Source organism: Phyllostomus discolor, chromosome 13, assembly GCF_004126475.2.
Source record: "Phyllostomus discolor isolate MPI-MPIP mPhyDis1 chromosome 13, mPhyDis1.pri.v3, whole genome shotgun sequence".
Taxonomy (NCBI): domain Eukaryota; kingdom Metazoa; phylum Chordata; class Mammalia; order Chiroptera; family Phyllostomidae; genus Phyllostomus; species Phyllostomus discolor.
In genome coordinates, this window is record NC_040915.2 from 56,996,907 (window position 1) to 57,012,037 (window position 15,131).

General features: G+C 39.2%; 1 protein-coding gene and 1 long non-coding RNA gene across 8 annotated transcripts in view; one reads left to right on the forward strand and one right to left on the reverse strand.

Moving 5' to 3' along the window:
• MTMR3 (myotubularin related protein 3) overlaps positions 1-15,131 on the forward strand; it is a 118,386-nt gene that overhangs the window by 87,857 nt on the left and 15,398 nt on the right. For all 7 annotated transcript variants that reach the window (XM_028527478.2, XM_028527481.2, XM_028527480.2 and 4 more), the window contains 5 exons: positions 1,057-1,153; positions 3,819-3,932; positions 7,920-8,125; positions 8,633-8,764; positions 10,241-10,352. In XM_028527478.2, coding sequence (XP_028383279.1) covers positions 1,057-1,153; positions 3,819-3,932; positions 7,920-8,125; positions 8,633-8,764; positions 10,241-10,352 — 661 coding nt within the window. The remainder of the gene's footprint in view (positions 1-1,056; positions 1,154-3,818; positions 3,933-7,919; positions 8,126-8,632; positions 8,765-10,240; positions 10,353-15,131) is intronic.
• The window catches only part of LOC118497930, a 46,994-nt gene continuing 36,701 nt past the window's right edge, over positions 4,839-15,131 (reverse strand). Inside the window, exon 5 of the long non-coding RNA XR_004900449.1 lies at positions 4,839-5,057. This is a non-coding gene — a long non-coding RNA (uncharacterized LOC118497930). The remainder of the gene's footprint in view (positions 5,058-15,131) is intronic.

Below are 15,131 nucleotides of genomic sequence, written 5' to 3' on the forward strand. Positions count from 1 at the left end.
AAATTCTTAAGTTCTGAAATCTGGACTAAAGGGTTTTTGCTGGCCTAAAGGGGTACATCTGTCTGTGTTATTGGATTGGCCAAAAAGTCCATTTAGTTTTTTCTGTAAAATGGAAGGCACGTTTTTCATTTTCACCAGTAACTTGATTGATTTGGATATTTTGGCTATCTTCCATGTAACATAACATTGGTTGTTCTCAGTGTCTCTGAATTTGATCATGCTCAGCTTCAACGTGTCTACCCGACCTCGGAGCGTCATCCAGTGAGAAATCTCCAGCGTGAAACTTTGCAAACCACTTTTGATGTTCAGTCAGTCACAGTACCTTCTCCATATACTGCACAAGTGTTTTTTTTTTTTTTTGTATTTCAGTTGTTTTTTTTTGCCTTCCTTGAAACAATAAAACATGATATGCCAAAAATGTTGTGTATTTTCTTTCATTTTCAATATTAAAATGGCTGCACAAAAATTCACCAATTTTATGTTTATTTAAATGCATGCTGATATGACAGCTGTCACAATATAGTCTAACAAAATTGTTTCAAATGAAATTAAAGCCAACTAAATGCTACTAGATCTGTTGTAAGGAAAAATACCAAACGTACATTTTGGCCAACCCAGTGCTATACTTGGTGAGCTGTTGATGTTATTTCTTACTTATACCATCACTGTGAGCGTGAAAGTAGGTAAGCAACCAGACTAGTGACAAGCACATGAGTTTTGGAATCAGACAGACCTGCCATAGTACCTCTCTCAGTTTCAGTGTTTTCCTCTGTAAAATAATCTCAGTGATAACTCGCCTCAGACTTGATGGTAGAGTTTAGATAACATACTTCTTCATCAAAATTCACTCATTCATTCATTCAGTCAGTCTTACCCTGATACAGATTTTTTAAAAAAAAACTAAAACCAACAATATGTTATTTTATTTATACGATACCTGCCTTTTCTGCCCTACTCCCCTCTTAAAAAATAACTGATCAGGGTAGCCATGCTTTTATTCCACATGTTTTGCAAAATGGTGTTCATTTCTTCCTTTCTGCTATCTTTGGCTCCTAGGGGAACACGTAACATCAAGGTTTAAAAACGAAGTGGAGCGGATGGGTTTTGATATGATCAATGCCTGGAGGATTTCCAACATCAATGAGAAGTACAAGTGAGTAGTATGGGTCCCCGTGGACTATGTTTTATAGCCACTGCCTTTGAAAAAACCCCATTTCTCATGGGGCAGAACAGTCGAACTTAGACTTTTCTTTCAAATAGAGTTTTGTATATTAAATCTAAGTGCATGATCTTTAGAGTGCTTCTTTAGTCTTCTGTTCCCATTGCTATCACTGAAGTGGAAAGTGATCCTTACTTAATAGGATTCTGGAACCTTCCTTTCTACCTCCTCCAGGTCTCTGTTCTTCCTGGCACATACGTGTCTAGATAACACTGTATTTACCTGTAGGCAGGTAGCTTCTATTCTCATCAGCACTTGACATCACATTGGATGTAGGACCAATGATTTCATAGCAGTGATAAAATTCTTAGGAGCTAGTTTTTATAACTGTTTTACTTCATATCTTATGGAATAGACATAAGTCTTATTGTGTTTTTAAATATATATACTGACTTACAACTTCACAGCTATGATAATATTTAACCATTAAATGTTAATGTAATCATTATTAAATACTTCTCATTACCTGTTTCCTTAGTGGATATAAATATTTTGGTGGGGGAGGGTACTTTTGTGATTTTGTGATCCAAATTTCTCTAAAACAAAATTGTCCAGAAGATTTAAATTAATATACCCTTCTCCTCTTAAGTTTTCCTGTAGCAGTTGGAAGCATTAATCATACTCCTGTCCTTGGAGCTGCCACAAATTATGATAGCAGTTTTCCTGGAGTTACTGTGGCTAGCCATCATTTCATTTTTCTAGGAAAGACTACAGCTAATTACTACACACAGCTCTGAACATGGACCATGGCCAAGAAGTTAAGAACCTGGGGTGTTGTGAAGAATTGGGAGCTAGCCCTGTCACATCATTGCCTGTTCTCAGTGATAAGTCAAAACAGAGAATGGAGGTGGAGACTGGAGAGGAGGGGCTTGAGAGCGCCTGTGGCTGCTACAGGCTTTGCTTATATGTAACTTTCCTATCCTGAAAACTGCTTATCTATAAGTGAGCAGCTAGTACTTGCTGAAGAGCTGATTATTAGGTGGTGGTATATATAGGACAAGGCATATAATATTCAGAAAATAGGATGAAATAAAAAGAATTATGAATTAAGACAGGCTTGTTAAAAAAGAGTTCAAAAGCCATTGGTTTTCAAAACTCCCTATTTTATATGGGTTTTAAAAATTAACTTCTTTCCCTGGCTGGTATGGCTTAATGGATTGAATGCTGGCCTACAAACCTAAAGGTCACTGGTGTGATTCCCAGTCGGGCACATGCCTGGCTTGTGGACTAGGTCCCCAATTGGGGGTGTGTTGAGAAGCAACTGATTGATATATCTCTTGCACTTAGATGTTTCTCTCTCTCTCTTCTTATGTTCCCCTCTCTAATAAACATTCATTCATTCATTCATGTCTGTGAGCCCACTACTTCACCTCAAAACTAGTCTTAAGGAAATTTAAAAGTTTTTTTCTATTATAAAAATGTACTTTTAACTTCAAAACAGGATAGACTGAACAAGACTTATGGTAAGAGTTTTAACTATGATCAGTGTGTCCTAGGTTATTTTTAGGAGTTTATGGGTAGGTGTTAGGAATTTTATAGAGCTACTCATAGTCATAGCCATTCTCCTGGTTCAGAACATAACTTTTAAATTCCTAATACTCAGTCTTCTGGAAATTGAGCATAGGAGAAAGATGTTTAGTGCTGAATGATCAAAATCTCCCATTTCTTAAGCTACGTTGTGTTTTTTCTGCATGTTCCTGTAGAATGCATAGGATAGCTTAGGGCAGGTAGTGTGATGGTGGTGTAGGTTTAGTGTCATAGTAGTAGTATTTTAGGATTTGGATTAAAGGTCTTAATTGCATTCACTGTTGAAAGGAATATTGGGTTACCCGTGGAGAGACAGCAGATTGTCCTGTAAGTAAAAATCCTATCAGAAAGACTGCTTCCTAGGGCATCAGCTTCACTGGTGCACAACCATGAGCATCTTCACAAATGAAAACAGAGCTTTTATCCTGAGTGTAGTTTGTTGTGAAGTGTACTTTATAGAAATTATAATTAATGGCTTATTCACATTACTGAGTTGGCTGACTGGGACTGTAATTATATATGCAAATAGACTGACCTGTGGTACTGTTTCTATATATCCCTGGCTGCATCTGCTACCTATAATTAGGACGCCCTGTTTGGTTCACCTCAGAGAATACATTAATAATCCTATGAGGTCTCTGGAAACTTGAAATTGGGGGTTCTTGTCCTTCTTGTTTCCCTTTGACAAAAGCCTGAAAGACTGAGGATCTGGTAGAGGTAACACAGACCTTCTCTTCTTAGTTGGACTGGGCACTTGTGTAGTTAGAAATGACCTGTGTATCTGTTACAACAGAGAGTTACAATGGGGTAGTAACTGCCTTTCAACTGCCCATTTTGTCATTGATAGTTAAGACTGGCAGATTCCCAAAAGGCAGTATCAAGTGGAATGGTCCAAGACAATATCACTTGATATACCTGTATACATAAGTAAACACACACGGTAGCCCATTCTGCTGAGTAGGCCAAGACTCAAGTAGTGTTTCTCATTGCCTTTTAACTGGCTCTGGGTGGCTTGATCAACATCCTTATTCTGATTTCACCAAGTTTCTCCCTCTTTCACCTTACCTGTTAGGCTATGTGGTAGCTATCCACAGGAGCTCATAGTGCCTGCCTGGATCACTGACAAAGAACTAGAAAGCGTAGCAAGCTTCAGGTCCTGGAAGCGCATCCCTGTTGTCATCTACAGGTAAGTGAGCCTGGCTGGGCCCAGCGTGGTCTGGTGCTACTGCCCATTGCATGTGGTTTGCTGCCAACCTGGGAAGGGAGCGTAGGGTTCAGGAAACTTCGTAGGCAATTCTGTACTTCCTTTTTGCTACAGCTGCTCTTCCAGTCACATACCAGTAATTATTGCCGCCAGAACACTAGCTGATGATCACATTGACACTGTTAAAAAAAATTAATAGAAAAGTGGCTAGTCTTGCTATTAAGATTTTTGTGGCATTCTGTGGGGAGGTAATCTGCTTATTGCATTTAGCCTGAGATGCGGACCTTTGGATCAAGAAAGATGAGTCCTAAAAATTGGGAATACAGAGTTGAGTCACTTGTGATTGTTTTTGTGGTTAAATAACTTTGACAGTTGAAAGAGCTCTGCTTTGAGAGGACACATTTAGAGAAGAAGACTAGAAAGAAGATCTTGGCCAGATAGAAGATCTTAGAGATCAAAGACAGGAATCTAACATGCATTTACTAAATTTAGTTGTCTGTAGATTGCAGTAATGATTCCTGAGGTAGCTACTGGGAGGCTAAGTCCTAGAAGGGGATGGTAGCGTAGGGACAAACACAGGTTTTGGAGTTTAAGTCTTTCCTCTAATATGTCTTGCTATGGTACCTTGAGTAAAAAGTAAGTTTCTTAACTGCCCTCAGCCTGTTCTAATTGCTAAAATGGGAATGATACTCTTACTTGCACATATGCTATGACATCTGAATGGATTTATAAACGCTGGACTTCTCTGAGCAGCATCTGGAGTAGGTTGTATATCTGATGGTGCTTTTGTAATTCAGTGGCTGTCTCAGTTCTCACAGAATCGTGGTAAAATTTTAAGAAGTCATTACCTCTTATTTTCAAACCGTTTCAGATGTCATCTCCTTGTAATGTTAACATTCTCCATTTCATTCTTCTAGTTTGCAAACTTTTTGATCTCTTCATAAATTTGGGCCAAACCAGTAAGACTTAGTTAGAAACTGTTTTATGCCAGGAGGTGTTCCACTGAACGAACTGAAATTATAGGAAGGGATTTATCTCTTTGTGTAGGTCCACTGAGGTGACCAGCTTGTCAGTTTACCCCGTTAAAGGCAAGTTCTGATGGCCACCCTGAATAGAGAGAGATGGAAAGTATTTGCTTCTGGCCTGGGGGAACGAATTAAGTTTTTAATCTCAATTTCATCACTGTTGTTTTCAAACATTCCTAAAAAAAGTAGGCCAACACATTTACCTATCACTGAAGGGGTAAGGATGACACAAGAATTAGAGAGCAGTGAAAACGGAAAGGTTTCATGAGCCTTATCAGGGATCGGCCCAGTTCAAATGGGGAGAGTAGCCAGCTGCTCTCCGTGGCTGATAGCTGTGTTCAGTCAGCAACCCTGGCCTTTGTGTGTTTTGCAAACTTTGAACATAAGGGGCAGGACTCTCATTTTCAAAGTAAGGGACTCACTTACTTTGAATTTAGGTGAATTCTCCCTATTGGTAGAGAAGCCAAAAGGGCAGATTAAAGAAAAACTTATTAGAACACACATGGGAAGCCTTTTCTCCCTTCTAAAATTTATTCTAGTGGGCATGAGTCATGGGTCCTCCCCCCCCTTTCTGGAGACCATACAGTATATATAAATGAAAATTTTTTTATTTGCAATTTCTCAAAGAAAATCTCTCAAAAGATTATAAATGAAAGTTCTTGGTGTAGGCCACATAAAATCAGACAGGCTTCCAGGAACTGGCCTCTGTTTCAGAACAGGTGTTTTGTATCTCTGAGCTCCAGACTGGGTTGGAAGATAGAGGTAGTTGAAGAATGTTTTGGGATACTCTACCACTCTTTGCTTGGCCAGCCTGGATGGCAGGGCGCTTCCAAATCCAACATGCATTTACTGAATTTAATTGTCTATAGACTGCAGTAATGGTTCCTGAGGTTGTTAGCAGCGGTTACTTGACATTACCACACTGAACCAGTGTCTGATGAGTGCTTTCTCCCACTGTGGTGAGAGTGCTTAATTGGATTTATCATTGAAGATAGAGACTGCTCTAACACAGCAAGATGCTGTGAAGGGTGCCCCTCTGTAGTGCAATTCACAGCTCCCCCTTCGTGCATTGAGTGATTATTACAAACTTCTAGTCATTTAGGAAGCTTGCCTAACACCAACTTAGGGATACTTTAAACATTTCAGTGTTTAATTTTTATACTTTTTATAGCTATGTTTGTTAAAATGATAGCAATGCTCTTTAGTGATTTTTAGCTTTAGTGTTTTAGTTCTCTTTCTAAAGCATTTTAGAAGACTGCAGAAAACCTGCCTACTGCAGTAGTTCAGTTGCAGTTGAGCTGTTGCAATGCCACAGCACTTAAAACCAGAAACCCAGGATGAAGACTGCCATCTACTGTTCCTCCTGGGCGCTGCAGGGAAGCGTTACAGAGAAAGATGTTAAGGCCCTGCCAAGCCTCTTAGAGATTTGGCATCAGTCAGCTCATTGGTTATCCAGCACCTATTATCATACACTAGTAGGCATTTTAAGAATCGGTGAGGTTTTATTTTTAGTTTGGTTCCATTTAGCAGGTGAGTAAGTGGAGCATGTTGGCAGCATGCAAGTACTTGTTTCCCAATGCGGGAGGATTTAAAAACTACAAGCAAACTGGTGGTTCCAGTAAAATTTGATTACTGACCAATTTAATTTATTGCTTGTGAGCTTTAGGATTAAAAACAAATCGACTCATTAGTATGTTTTTGTTTAAATCCATAGATGCTCTTCATATGTGTTATATGTATGTATGCACATATGTGCTTAGAAACTGTTTTAATGGGAGGTAATACATTGGTGGTTTCCTCTGGGATATAGAATTGAAGGGCATTTAAATTTTTTGCTTACTAGCTTTTTCTGCTAATTTATTTTTACAGTGAACTGATTACTTTTATATCTCTTTTAAAGTGGCTTTGTTGAGATTCTCCCTAGCCCTGAGTTACCACTAATCTACTTCATGTCTCTAGATTTGCCTATTCTGCACATTTCCTATAGATGGAATTATATAGAATGTGACCCTTTGTGACTGGCTTCCTTCACCTGCCATTATATACTCATGGTTCATCCATGTTGTAGCATGTATTAGGACTTCATTCCTTTTGCTTGCCAGATAGTATTACTTTATAACTTTTTAATTGCTAAAATTGCCTAACTGAAATTCCTAATTAGGAAAAACTGAGTTTTAATAGAATCTTAAAGTAGACTGTGAGTGTTATTTCTGGTTTTATTTCTTGAAAAAGAAATTAAAAAATTACCTATGAGAGTATGGCTTATTGAGGTTTATGCTGTTCCTTTCCCTCTAAGAGCTTAAGGAAGGGTAGCTGGCTCATTGATTTGCCTATAGGAAGAGCAGTTTGTGACTCAGGAAATTTCAGGAGATTTTGTCAGCCAGTTCACTGTGGCCCAGATAAGTGTTTCAGTCCCAAAGGTGGGCTCTTGTTTTGAGAATAATCCCCAAGTCAGCCAGTTGCTATGGTGGGCCCTCAGAAGTCTGTGAGGAAATAAATTTTCCTGTTTTGGCATCTACGAGGCTATTCAGGTATAGTATAAAAAGGAAAGCATAATCCTTCATTATTGATTAGCAGAATTTGTGTAGTAGTTGTAGATTATTTTTTACTTCATTTTCCAAAAATAAATTTAAAGATACAGATATTTGCTTTATGAATATTGATTTGTTTTCTAAGAGTACACACTTATCATTTTGTTGGTAACACTACAGAAATCTCTAAAATGGTCTATAATTGAGAAAGGCCCAGGTAGGTTTTGCTATTTATTCTTGTTGCTGTATAAGATTTCTGCCCTGAGAGGACTTGAAGCTTACCCATCACTTACCTGTAGTCAGGCTGTTCATTAAGTTGTTTAAAATTCATGACTTGACTTTTGGTATGAGCACAGAGCATCTGAATGTGGTCTCTGGGATAGTACAATTATTGTGTCTTGTTCCCTGCACAGGCACCAGAGCAATGGAGCTGTCATTGCACGCTGTGGACAGCCGGAGGTCAGCTGGTGGGGCTGGCGAAATGCTGACGATGAGCACCTGGTGCAGTCAGTAGCCAAAGCTTGTGCCTCTGACTCCCGATCAAGTGGCAGCAAGCTGTCAACTAGAAATAGTTCTCGAGATTTTCCCAACGCAGGAGACCTTTCTGATGTGGAGTTTGGTAAGGCGTTCCCTAGACCCATGGCAGCAGTTTTTATAGCATATGAGAACCTTTTATTGAAATGGCCTTTTCCTTATAAAACAGAATTTGTATCATAAAAAAGAAAGAGCAAAGCTTCAATTGATGGGATTGCTTGGGGAGTCATGGGTCTTGTCCATGAACCAGAATATCCCTTGTTTCAAATTTGGTTTAAGAGAACTAGAGTATTTTTTATCTTTCTTGCCGTAGTGACAAGAATGGAGTATATGTGTACTGGGGGACCTGCAGTGTCCCCAGACCATGGGGGAAGCACCAGGCTTCACAAAAGGACTACCAATATAGAAACAAGGTATAGGAGATTGTAGGCAAAACAGAAAATAGATAAGTCTATGTATCAAGAGTTCTGGTTTGGTGGATTTGACTTCTTTTTTTTTTTGGTACTGTAATATGTGCCCATGGTTCTTATTTTGTACAATTTTGGGAGAGACAGGTCACTTAGTATTTCCTTCTCACTCCTGATATTCCTAGATTCTTCTCTGTCAAATGCTTCAGGAGCAGAGAGTTTAGCCATCCAACCTCAGAAGCTTTTGATCTTGGATGCACGTTCCTATGCTGCAGCTGTTGCGAACCGAGCCAAAGGAGGAGGCTGTGAATGCCCAGGTGAGGTGTACAGTGCTTTGTCCCCCAAGCATTCGTTCCTTGTGAGTTCATGTGTCTGAATTGATATCTCTGTGCCCAACTGAATCTTAGTTGTTAATATAAAATGAATGGCAAGCCATATTCCTCAGCTATCTTGAGAGAGACAGAGCTCCTTGAATTCTTTTTAATCCTCACCTGAGGACATGCTTATTGATTTTAGAGGTGGGGGAGGGAAGGAGAGAACTACTGATGTGAGAGAGAAGCATCCATTGGTTGCCTGTTGTTCACGCCCTGACTGGGGACTGGACCCACAACCTAGGCATGTACCCTGATTGGGAATTGAACCTGTGACCCTTTGGTTTACAGGACAATGCTCCAACCAATTGAGCCACACTGGCCAGGGCCTCTTTGAATTCTTAATACTATGCTCTTTTCAGGGGTGAAGCAGAGGAGGAGGTGCAGTGAAACCAAATAATCCTCCTTCCCTGTGCCAACCTTTTGGTGATAAGAAAAGTCAATTCTCTCCCATAATAAGGTCTGTTCATATTTGGAAGCTGCTTCTTCAGTGGTTCAATTTCTCAGCCTTCTAAGAGCTTTTTGTTACCTTTGACAAGTGGGTATGCTCATCACTGGTCTCAGAGAAAACTCCTCACATGGCTTCTACTTAGAAAACCTGGCATGGAAATTGAAGCAGTAAATACAAAACTCTAGCAGAGCGCCCTCTCCTCACCTATGACATCCCTGCTGTTTGAATGCTGGTTTCTCCAAAGAAGGACCCCTTTGATGCCAGTTGTGTGCTGATGGAGCAGACAGATACAGGCACCAAGCTCCTCATTCAGATGTGATCTAAGCTAGAAATTAAATGCAATGGTACCAAGGTGAAGTTTGAATGCATGAAATGCTTTGTTCTTCCAGGTTCTTTTCAAAGAGATTCCAGAGCTATAAGTTAGCTAAGGTCCTGGAGAACATTATGCTAAGTGAAATAAACCAGTCAGAGAAAGACAAATACCATATGATTTCACTCATATGTGGAATCTAATGAACAAACTGAACTAACAAGGAAAATGAGGACAGATTTGTAAATGGAAAGCAGGATGACAGCTAGTGGGGGGTAGGTTAGAGGGTGGATGGATGCTGCGGGGAAGGGTGTGTAAGGGGACTAAAAGGTAATGGAAAAAATACAATAAAGATTAAAGAAAAAAAAAGCTAAGGTCCAAGAAATAAACCTGAGATGAGACAGAAGTATATAGATTTTTTTTAAGTAACAGCTTCTATTTTATGTATCTTCACAAATCTAACCTTTCTTTTTGCTAAAACAGCTAAAATGTCAGCACTGTTTTCTTCTCATAAGGACTAGCCTAATACAGACATCAAAACACTGCAGTTTCATTAGCAGCTGCAATGGGTTTGTTAATAGGCATTTTGCTTCTTTTAAATTTGGCCATGTGGGCTTTAAATTTAATGTATTTGTGTTCTGTTTGTTGTTTATCTCTCCAGAGTATTACCCAAACTGTGAAGTTGTGTTTATGGGGATGGCAAATATTCATTCAATTCGGAGGAGTTTTCAGTCTCTGAGGTTGCTGTGCACACAGATGCCAGATCCGGGAAAGTAAGACTTTGGCCTTGCTTTAATTTTGCATTGCCTTTTTTTTTTTTTTAATGAGTTCAGAGTTGTTTTTTTCTGTATTTCATGGTAAACTTTGGTTTTATTGTCAGTCTCTATGGGTATTCTTTTTGTGTTAGGAACACGGTAGCATAAATGATCTGGGATTAAAATCTAGCCCTGTGAAGGGTTTAAAAATGTGCAGTACATAACACGCCTCAGCCTTCAGATGGAAGTGTTGCTTTCTTGTTTTTCCTGGAAGCTCTTTCTTTTCTACTGTGTTTTTGGCCCAGAATAATTTCTTTGGTTTCTGACATCCTGTAGTGAGTCTTGCCTGCAATGAACTGAGATGTTTTTACTGTGAAAAGTCGAAATTTATTTATCATGATCTAAAAAGAGTTAAACTAAAAACTTGCCATTAGGTTAGTTCCTTTTACATATGCTTCTGATTTCTAAATTATCCTCCCATTAAAAATATTACCTTGATTTTTATTGCTTATTAAAAATGAATGGCTGGCATTTGCAGTGAGGAAGGTGAAATAACACCCTCTCTTCCCAAGGGAACTGTTTGAATACAGGATAAATTAGGAGGAATGCTCTGTAAAACAAATATGGACAGATAAATATTTAAAAGCTACTGCTTTACTATTTTAGGAAGCCCAAAATGGTGTCAGAGAAGAGAAATTTTGCTGGTGTTTTTGCTGGAGCCCATAGCTGTTTCCTTGGGTTCTGTTCAGTAGATCTCATGGTCACATCAAGTTTTGCAGCTTTCTTTATTTGATTTATTAAATCAAATGGCGGCCTGAACCATTTGTGCTAACTCCCGGTAGCAGATGATTAAATTCATCACAGTTGTAGTCAGCCCAGAGGGTGAAGCACTTTTCCTTGAGGAACAGCCTGACTGAAGAAATGAGTTTGCTGTTCTGCTTTGGGGATTAGCAACTTGCATCTGCCATAGATGTACAGAACCAGCTAGTAGCAGTCTCTTCCTTAAAGGTGGGGCATAGAAAGGAGGACTCAGGAGATTTGCCACTAATTGACTGTATGACTTTGGCCAAGTGGCTTAATCTCTGGGTATCAGTTTTCCTATCTATAAAATGAAAGGGATAGAATTAACACTACCTGACCTCTAATATCTTCCATATATTAAAATTGTAAAGCTGTTTTTTAAACTCAGTCAAAAAGATGTAATTAGTGGTCACCTGGTCCAAATGAATGTCTGGGTGATTTTACTAAAGAAGTAGATAATGTTTTGTCTTTTTTTTTTTAACTTTTATTTTTAATTGCAGTTTACATTCAGTATTATTTTGTACTCCTCTCAGGCACATAGCATAGTGGTTAGAATACTTCACAGTGTTCCCCCCAACATTTCCAGTATCCACCTGGCACCATATATAGTTATTACCTTATTATTGACTGTATTCCCTATGCTGTATTTTATATCCCCATGACTATTTTGTAACCAGCAATTTTTCCTTCTTAATCCCTTCACCTTTTTCACCCAGGCTCCCAAGCTCCCCTCCTGCTTTGACTATCTTTGGCAGCAGGTCATAATGCAGTACTAAAGCCTCCCTTGAAGAAAAAAGAAGCTATGGCCATGATGGCACCAGCTGGAAACAAGCCTCCCAACACTTGTTTGTGGATGTGGAGGACTCGGGTGCATTGTATTTCTACTCCAGTTTTAGAATAGGGTGAGGGAGTGTGGAGTCTCTCAGCATCTCCTTGGTTGGCAGATTTTAGACTGCAGCTTCCCTGTTAGGCGTGGGCAACACCAGCTGGTATGTGTGAATAATTCAGTCAGGTCAGGAGAACCTTACACTGGTTTTCGTTTACTGTTTCTCCAGGGGCTGGGAGATAATTTAGTATTTGCTCTGCTAAACCTTATTTTTAGTTTCTTTCAAGACCCTGTGAGGAATGAGAATAAACAATTGATCCACTAGCAAAAAATGTTTCTTGAATATCTATTAAGAGATAGAAAGTCTTGAGGTTGATTTATTTTATTATTTATTATTTTATTTTATTTTTACTCACAATTTAAATATTAGGAATCTCCACTGTATGTTAGGCACTGTACTAGGGGTAGGGGCTCAGCTATGCCTGAGATACAGAGTTTGCCATCTGAAGATTTAGAAGTCTGATTGGTAGACCAGGCCATTCCATGTGAAACCAGTGCTTATTCACTACATTCTTTTTGTCTTGTTTGCCTGGAAAGATCCTTCTCCTTGGACTTCATCAAAAATCGACACTCATTCTCCAAGATTTAATAGTCCTTTATAGTAGTCTTGGAAACAGCCTTCTCAGAACCACCCAGCAGAAGCATTTATTCCCTCCTCTGACTCTTTAAAGGGCTAGGCTGTGTTTTTAAACAAATCTGGTTGCATTTTGGATAAATCAAGAGAGCTTTTGGGGGGGGGTGAGAATGGAATTTATGACAGGGCATAAGAAACAAACTATCAACACAGTTGAAAGACAAGTGTGATCAGTTTGTGGTTGCTCTCAAAGAGCAATTCTTGGGATCTAAAGGCCTTTTGAAAAAGGGTCTTCTAGATCCCTGCTGAATCCAGTCTCTGTTAAGTCCACTAATACTGTGTAGCCATTGGTGTACTAATTTGCATGAGTCTAAATTAGTTTGGGCCTATCCAGTTTTAGTCAACTAGACATTCAGGACCTGAGCATTGGTAGGTGTTAGGATGTGGTAGCAGGCAATGCTGTCTACACCATTCTCGAATGTGGCATCCAGCTAACTAGATTTGTATTCATGAGTGTTCTGTACTTTTTTTTTTTCCTGAGAACTTGTTGGGCAGAGTTGCTGACCATTAAATACAAATATCTTCTGTTTTACATCTCAGAAGTGGCTGCATTTTCTTCAAGAGTAGATTCCAGAAAGAATGACTTTTTATTTTTAACTAGATGTATACCTACCATGGACTGAAAAACATGAAATGTTAGTTCTCTGGGGAAATTAGCCAAATGATTTTTGGAACAAAGGGTGGTCCTATTAGTTACTGTCCTGTTTCTAAGGGCCTCCTCTATTGTATAGTAGGACTTGGGCCTCATCCTTGTATGTGATTTTTAAAAATATGTTTTAATGATTATGCTATTACGGTTGCCCTAATTTTTCCCCCTTTCTCCCCCTCTACCCAGTACCTCCCATTTCCTCCAGCAATGCCCCTCGCCTTAGTTCATGTCCTTGGGTCATGCACATAAGTTCTTTGGCTACTCCATTTCCTATACTGTTCTTAACATCCCCTGCCTATGCTATACCTACCAATTTGTACTTCTAATCCCTTCGTATTTTCCCCCATTCTCCACTTCCCCTCTTAACTGGTAACCATCCAAATGATCTCCATATCTGTGATTCTGTTCCTGTTTGTGTATGTGCTCAGTTTGTTTTTTAGATTCAGTTATTGATAGTTGTGAATTTATTGCCATTTTAATGTTGTTTTTTTGATCTTCTGTTTCTTAAATAAGTCCCTTTAACATTCCATAAAATTATAGTTTGGTGATGGTGAACTCCTTTAACTTTACTTTGACTTGGAAGCCCTTTATTTTTTTCCCTTCAATTCTAAGTGATAGTTTTGCTGGATAAAGTAATCTAGGTTGTAGGTCCTTGCTTTTCATCATTTTGAATACTTCTTGCTAGTTCCTTCTAGTCTACAAAATTTCTTTTGAGAAATCAGCTGGCAGTCTTATGGGAACTCCTTTGTAGGTAACTCTCTGCTTTTCTCTTGCTGCTTTTAAGATTATCTATCTTTAACCTTTGGCATTTTAATTATGATGTGTCTTGGTGTGGTCTTCTTTGTGTCCATCTTGTTTGGGTCTCTCTCTGCTTCCTGAATTTGTATGTCTTATTTCATTCACCAAATTAGAGAAATTTTCTTTTCATGATTTTTTTAAATAAGCTTTCAATTTCTTGCTCTTTCTCTTCTCCTTCCAGGACCCATATAATGAGAATGCTGGTACATTTGAAGTTGCCCCAGAGGTTCCTTACACTATCCTCATTTTTTGAGGTTCTTTTTTCTCCTTGCTATTGATTGCATCTTTTTCTTCCTTATGTTCCAAATCATTGATTTGATTCTCAGCTTCATCCACTTCAATGTTGATTCCCTATAAATTTTTCTTTATTTCACTTAGTGTAACCTTTATTTCTGCCTGAGTCTTTTTTATGCTATTGAAGTACCCAGTGAGTTCCTTGAGCATCCTAATAACCAGTGGTTTGAACTCTGCGTCTGACAGATTGCTTATCTCCATTTCTTTTAGCTCTTTTTCTGGAGTTTCAATCTGTTATTTAGGCCATGTTTCTTTGTCTCCTCATTTTGGCAGCCTCCCTGTGTTTGTTACTATGTTTTAGGTGGTACTGCTTTGATTCCCTTAGTAGTGTGGCCTAATGTAGAAAAGTGCACCTGCAGGTTAGATGGTGTGGAGCCCTGGGTAATCACCTGGGTGGGGCAAACCTTTTGAACCGGGTTGATGGAGTTTCTGCTATGGTGTTGCTACTCTTTGGCTCTGTGTGGGTGAGGGCTCACTCAGAAAAGGGACAGTGGCCACAGCCTGGCCTCTGGAGTTTTGTCCAGGAGAAAGGTGTTCCCTGGTACTCACCCTGATGCCAGAAACCTTAGTTTCTCCCCATATGCCACTGGTGCCTTTCAAGCTACTGCCCCAGGGCTAGAGCCCAGAGGGAGTGAGTCTGAGTAAGTCCTAAGTCTGTTGTGGACTGTTGAAGAGGAGATGCCTGAGAATCGTGCAGTTTTTTCTGTTGCCCCAACCCCCACTGATTTTTATAGC